The 7,235-nt window shown below is 42.9% G+C and overlaps 1 protein-coding gene across 5 annotated transcripts in view; it reads right to left on the bottom strand.

The window, feature by feature from the left end:
* Positions 1-1,814: 1,814 nt before the first annotated feature.
* ARHGEF10 (Rho guanine nucleotide exchange factor 10) overlaps positions 1,815-7,235 on the bottom strand; it is a 318,961-nt gene continuing 313,540 nt past the window's right edge. For all 5 annotated transcript variants that reach the window (XM_063916670.1, XM_063916669.1, XM_063916673.1 and 2 more), the window contains one exon: positions 1,815-3,264. In XM_063916670.1, coding sequence (XP_063772740.1) covers positions 2,747-3,264 — 518 coding nt within the window. In that variant the 3' untranslated portion in view covers positions 1,815-2,746. The remainder of the gene's footprint in view (positions 3,265-7,235) is intronic.

Below are 7,235 nucleotides of genomic sequence, written 5' to 3'. Positions count from 1 at the left end.
TGACAGGGGGAGGAGAAGGGATTAGTCTGTTTAGGGGGGGAGGGGGCTGCTGGTGCTACATATTGCAGAGCTTTGGGTTATATAATAGATTCTGTATATTACAGTACCTCTCACTTGCAGATGGCGGCACCAGTAATGCTATAATAGGGGGCTCCGCTCCGGTGTTTCTGATCTACTTGCACCGGACACAGCGAGAGCAACATGGGACACCCGGCCTTTCTGCGGCCGCCAATCATTGCACGGATGGCCCGCCTGACATCTAGAGGGAGCCGCGGCTGAGAAAAGAACAGCGCGTGAGCCGCCAGAGCCGGGAATGCAGCATGGGCTTCCTGGTACGGGCTTGGTGTCGTGGTCCAGGCTGCCCGGCGCGTACGCGGTGTAATGGTACGGCCTGCCCTAATCCCTCCCACTCATCCCATCTACACTGCGGAGATGCCGCCAGCAGCAGCAGCAGGAGCAGAGCAGTGCTGGGTCCTAGGGCCGCTGGCTAGATCCTCCGTCCTGCCCTGCAGCCGTTAGTAAATAGAGGTGCTGGCGGAGTATCTTTGCACTGCAGCTGTGCTCACCACACTGCAGCGTCACTGGCAAGCTGCTGTAGCAGGATTTTTTTTTCCTGTTTACAGCAGCACAGCAGTGTGCAGATGCAGTGGGCCTATTTTGGAGTGTGGGCCTGGAGCTGCAGCTCCATCAGCCCCATTGTTAATCCGGCCCTGGGCACTACTGGTTAAAAAAAACGTGCTCTACAAAAATTTTCTCACAATACTAAGTCTTAAACAAAAAAGGGGGTTTGGGCCAAATATAAGTGAAATGAAAAATGAGAAAAGGTAAGAGTACACTTAAGTGCAATACTTTATAGCTATAACACTGCAGGTGTAACACTGCAGATGTATCCTGATGAGGGATATGTACCTGCGGGTTCACTACGATATGCCGGCGGTTGTGCTCCCGGCGACCAGCATACCGGCGCCGGGAGCCCGACCGCCGGCTTACCGACAGTGTGGCGAGCGCAAATGAGCCCCTTGCGGGCTCGCCACGCTACGGCATTCTCCCTCCAGGGGGGTCGTGGACCCCCACGAGGGAGAATAAGTGTCGGTATGCCGGCTGTTGGGATCCCAGCGCCGGTATACTGTGCGCCGGGATCCCGTCAGTCGGCATACTGAAGACCACCCGTACCTGCAGGTGTAACACTGCAGGTGTATCCTGATGAGGGATATGTACAGCACACACAGAATTTACAAAACATGAGTTGGGGCCTAATTCAGAGCTGATCGCAATGCTTGCGATTGTTCTGAAGGCCGTGGATTTGCAGCCTCTGCACACGTAGTGGCCGCAGTGCACGTGTGCAGGCGTGTCATGGCTGTTTTCGGGGCCGGACAATGACATCACCTGCGTTTCCTGCCATAGGAAATATGGCGCCGGTGCCCTTGCCTAAGCACCCATACTGCATAGGTAGGGGTCAACCTTTATTCCATGTGATCGCAACTGAATTGCGGTCGCATCGTGGGGCGGCGCCACACATGCTGGGCGGCCTTGCCTTGTGCTGGGCGGCCCCCAGCATGTGAGAAGTATGGTCGCAGATTTTTGCTGCGATAGCAAAATCTGCGCCATCTATGAATAACCCCCTTGGCTCCCAGCAGTTGCTATTGATAAGGCAGAGACCCTTTTTTTATGTCTACAGATCTTTGGCAAATTATTTGTGTTTACAAATGGGCCAGAGTAACAATTCTGTAACTATATGCTCCCACCTTTCAATATACAGTAAATCTTATTCACAACAAACTGTTTAAAAACAATACAAAGACAATTCTCCATCATCATTTCTTTCATGTTTTACTTTGATTACATGATATATTTTATTTTTGGTAATATTTCTGTAAAACTAGTACACTGCAATTAAAGTGTACAGTAAATGTTAAAGTCATCATTAGCCCAAACATATTACATGAGATTGTGACATTCACTCTTCCATACACTGGGCCCATAGACTGTTATGGTAACATACTGGTTTAAATGCACAAAGCCATGATTACAGAAGTCCAATGATACTATGAAACATTTCATAATGCTATCTATTGGATGAAGAAAGTAATTTTCTTTGTTCAAGTCCTGTTTGGTTATGTAGAGTTTTCCACATCCATAATATAGTTACAGATGGCTCATCACATTCCTGTATCTCATATTATTAGTGTACAAGCTTATTCATGTCCTCTGCTTTACCTGCGAGATGCTATAGCCCACAAGGCAAGAACTGGGTGTTAAGAATTATGTTAGACACATATAAGAAACTCAGACAGTGCACGTTCTCATAGCGCTTTGGATGGGTGACAGACAGTGTACGTTCTCATGGACTTTGGATGGGTGACAGTGCACATTCTCATAGCGCTTTGGATGTGTGACAGACAGTGCACGTTCTCATAGTGCTTTGGATGTGTGGCAGACAATGCACATTCTCATAGCGCTTTGGATGGGTGACAGACAGTGTACGTTCTCATGGCGCTTTGGATGTGTGACAGACAGTGCATGTTCTCATATACTAAGAAGAATGAAGGTGTTTGTTAACATGTTCAGTGTTATATTAGTTCTACCCTTTGTTTTCAATGGATGACTTCGAGAAAACTTTTTTTTTCAGATAGCTCACGTATATTGTTTTAAGTGTTAACAAAAGACATTTACATAAAACTTGGAAAAAGATGTGGTGGAATGCATTATGAACTAAAGGACACATTTATTTTTTTCTTTTGGGTCATTAAATGTGTAACAGTGGAATCTGCCAAACCATAGCAGAAGAAACCGGCTCTTCTTGTCGTTGTGGTTTGTGCTTCTTGTTTACTCTTTTGTGACCCTGACCACCAGAGATCACCATGACAGAGTCCACTTTAAGCTTCCTGGCTCGTTGGCTTTTACTGTTTCGTGGTGGTATGCTGGGGTCGCTCAGGAGATCATAAAGAGTGCAGTCTTCATAGGGATTTGATCCATGAGATGGTGTGAGAGAGCAAGAAGATGACGATAGGTCACTTTTTTGTGCAATGGACCCCATGGAGCCCCCCAGCCATATGGCACTGTCATTATTGTTGCTAGCAGTTGCAGAGACTGCTTCCTCATTTTGCTGCACATGGGCCCCACAAGTGTCTTCAGGTTTTAGTTCCACATTTGAAGTCTGGCTACATCTGCTTGGCGTCCGCCTATGTTTTTTGTGCACTGCGGTGGCCATGACAAGGAATTTGACAGCACTGTGGTGTGCATGGTAAGATACCATTCCTCGCCCTACAAAATAAAACCAAGAAAGTCATTGACGATTCTATAATGCTAATTCAAGATTACATTCTGCTTTCATAAATGCCACGATCACAATACACACAAATATTACAGAGTTATATGTAGGCATCCCATAGCTTAGCATCATTTTTAATTGATTTAAATCTTTTTTTAATTTCACAATATAATCATGAGTTTATATCATTGAAATAATAATTTTATGTTTTTAGCAGTTTAGTAAGTGACCTTATTTACAGAGAGAGTGAAGGAATTAGAGGTTCAATTAGAAAAGCTATTTTGTGTTGTAACCCCTTAACTCCCTGTCTGATAGTCCCTGCTGCCATTGTACTGGACTGGAAGCGATTCTGCCAATTGTCACGTTTAGATCTGTAGACACACACAGTCACTGTGCTTATACAGCTGACTCCACTTCTGTGCCTGGAGGAATATTCCTGTTTACCTTTGTGTCCGTCACTCAACATCTGGAGATGCCAGGGTTTGGCACATTTTCCACCTGAGGTGGACTTAACTGCCATGATCCCTCCAGACACTTTCCTGTGACAAGGCCTTTTTGTCTTATGCCTCCTCCAATTCCTGCTGCAGTTCCTCTGGATGGTATTAATAGGACACACAGTGTAATACTACGTCCTGTACAGTGCACAGGCTTTTGCCTGCAGTATTGAGTAGGAGTATCGGCAGTGACAGGTGCAGGAAGATGGCCAGACTCATCCCGATACAAAGTGCTGTCTTCCATATTCTGTTGCTCCTTATATTATTGTAGTATACATAGTGAAGCTCGACATTTTATTCATGAGAATGCATCCTGCCTCTTCACTAGCAACCAAAAATGTTTTCTTTTTCTTTATTTTGGGTGTTCACTAGAAGAGAACCTCATAAATATCACTAGTTCCCACTGGATAGATAGGCATCATCCTATGCAAAAGAGGGAATTAACTATAAAATCAGAGCCACTCACTACATCCCTGATTTGGGTTACAATGCGTTTCGTCACTCAATATTGCCCTAACCTTTCACAGTTCTCTCCTACCTACCTACCTATTAATTGCCACCATCTAATGTATGAGACATACTATACAAAATAGCAGAATCAGTTATAAACAAAGTAATAAAAGTTACAGAACTAAACCACGGAATTCATATAGGGTCTGATGAAGAGTTGAATGGCGTATATCTGCTCCAGCATTGTGACCAGAAAGAAAAATGCATCTATATATTGATATGCTGAGTTGTATACATTTTGCAGTATATCCACCCCGATCCATATGCCTGATTAGGTTTAATACTGGCTATTCCCATAGTGCGAACATGCACCAGCCCATACTGGGTTTGCATAGTATGCAGTTGTATTGTCACCACTCACTGTACTATGCACAAGTGAAAACTCCCTGTTAGAGCTCAGTCATAAGTGGAGAGGTGATAGAAATGTGCACAACTCTGCCTCACTAATACTTGTGTTCACACTGTTGCAGAACATGTTGAGTGTAAAAACACGCAAGATATGGTCCGCAAACAGCCCATAGTCTCTATGCTTGGAATAAGACAGCATAGAATAGATCGCTTTTTAATTGGATTTAGTCCCACAGAACTGACAATTTGCCATCTTATCCATAGGTTGTATAAACATTTCCCACTGGGAAGGCACTCAGAGGTTGATATCAAGCAGTGAAAAGAGTGGAGAAGTTGCCCATAGCAACCAATCAGCTTCTGAGTTAGCACTTATCAAGTACATTCAATAAAATTATAGGTTAAAACTGACTGGTTGATACAAGAACTGAACCCCTCTTTTCACTGCTTGATAGACCATCTTCCACATGGTAGATGGCAGTAGATTTTTCTCAAGAATGTCTCGGTACATTTTTCCATTCATCTTTCCTTTAATTACATGAAGTATGCCAGTACTGTATGCTGAAAAACAGCCCCACACCATGATGTTCCCACCTCCAAACTTCACTGTTGGTATGGTGTTTTTGGGGTGATGTACAGTGCCCTTTCTCTTTTAAACTTGGGTGTGTATTATGGCATCCAAAGAGTTCAGTTTTGGTCTCATCTGACCAGATTATATTCTCCCAGTATTTCACAGGCATGTCCAAATGTTGTGCAGCAAACTTTAATCGTGGCACAACAGGCTTTTTCTTCAGCAATGGAGTCCTGCATGGTAAGCGTGCATACAGGCCCTGGCGGTTGAGTGCATTACTTATTGTTTTCTTTGAAACAATTGCACCTGTTAATTCCAGGTCTTTCTGAAGCTCTCCACAAGTGGTCCTTGTCTCTTGGACAACTATTTTGATAATTCTCTTCACTCCTCAGAAATCTTGTGAGGAGCACCTGGCCGGTTTATGGTGAAATGATGTTCTTTCCACCTCCGTATTATGGCCCCAACAGTGCTCACTGGAACATTCAGAAGTTTAGAAATCCTTCTGTAACCAATGCCACAAAATATGTTGTGCAACAATAAGGTTGCAAAGGTCTTGAGAGAGCTCTTTACCCATCATGAGATGTTTCTTGTGTGACATCTTGGTAATGAGACACCTTTTTATAGGTCATCAGTTGGGTGGGACTGAACCAGCTTTCTAATTACTGATAGATTTCAGCTGGTGTCTTGGCTTTCCATGCCTTCTTGCACCTCTCTTTCTTTATGTGTTCAATACTTGTTCCCTGTGTCATTTCAAATTATTACACATAACTTATGGATATCTATGGTTTGATTTCTTTGTATGTGTGGATTGCATGGCTTGTTGCTGATATTTGGTGAAAATTTCATTACAATAGCCCCATTACAAATATATTTACTGCAAAAAATGTATTCAATACTTATATTACCCGCTGGTATATAAAAAGATATGCTGAAATTCAGTTGTTTAAAATGTGTACACTTTATGCATTATTTGCATCTGAATTTGAAACTGACACCTGATTACCCAAACCATGAAATATGATGAAATAGGCTTTGAAGGTTCTGATTTTCTTTGATACAGTAGGTATGCAGACCACTTAGTCCTCCTTGTTAATTCACAGCATTGACACCAGTTATCTCATGTCTGGACAAACCCTAATGTATGTATTTATCCTGGAGAGGAAACTGATATGAATTTCAAAGGCTTGTTTGAATCAGTCAAATATTCCATAGGGAACAACAGGTCAGGCAATTAACTAAAAGTATCCTAACTAATTTCCTCCACCCTGGCTTATTCCTTCCCATTTTAACATCCCTAATCTGTTTTAAAAAATCATTTTTAAACAGGTTTAGGGGGTTATTCAGGTTTGTTAGCAAACCAAAAAAAGTTAGCAATTGGGCAAAACCATGTTGCACTGCGGTGGGGCAGATGTAACATGTGCAGAGAGTGTTAGATTTGGGTGGGTTATATTGTTTCTGAGCAGGGATAAATACTGGCTGCTTAATTTCTACACTGCAATTTTGATTTCATCTTCAACACACCCCACCAAAATTAGCTATGTAACTTTGTCTTTCAATGTCCTCAATTTACTTATCATTACAAAACGTGTGCATGTATATGGGGGGTAATTCCAAGTTGATCGCAGCAGGACATTTTTTAGCAACTGGGCAAAACCATGTGCACTGCAGGTGGGGCAGATATAACATTTGCAGAGAGAGTAAGATTTGGGTGTGGTGTGTTCAATCTGCAATCTAATTTGCAGTGTAAAAATAAAGCAGCCAGTATTTACCCTGAACAGAAACAAAATAACCCACCCAAATCTAACTCTCTCTGCACATGTTATATCTGCCTCCCCTGCAGTGCACATGGTTTTGCCCAACTGCTAAAAAATTTCCTGCTGCGATCAACTTGGAATTACCCCCACAGTCACTTAACTCTTTGGTTACTTCTACTAGCCAGCCATACAGTTTACAGTAGGGAGTGTGTTAACACATATACAATGGGTCATCTGTGACTCCTTATATAGATCATCTGTAGATGGTAGAACAAGTATAAAAATATAAA

This window comes from Pseudophryne corroboree, chromosome 4, assembly GCF_028390025.1.
Source record: "Pseudophryne corroboree isolate aPseCor3 chromosome 4, aPseCor3.hap2, whole genome shotgun sequence".
NCBI classification, from domain to species: domain Eukaryota; kingdom Metazoa; phylum Chordata; class Amphibia; order Anura; family Myobatrachidae; genus Pseudophryne; species Pseudophryne corroboree.
Note: the sequence above shows the minus strand (reverse complement) of the source record. Positions and strands in the feature narration are given on the sequence as shown.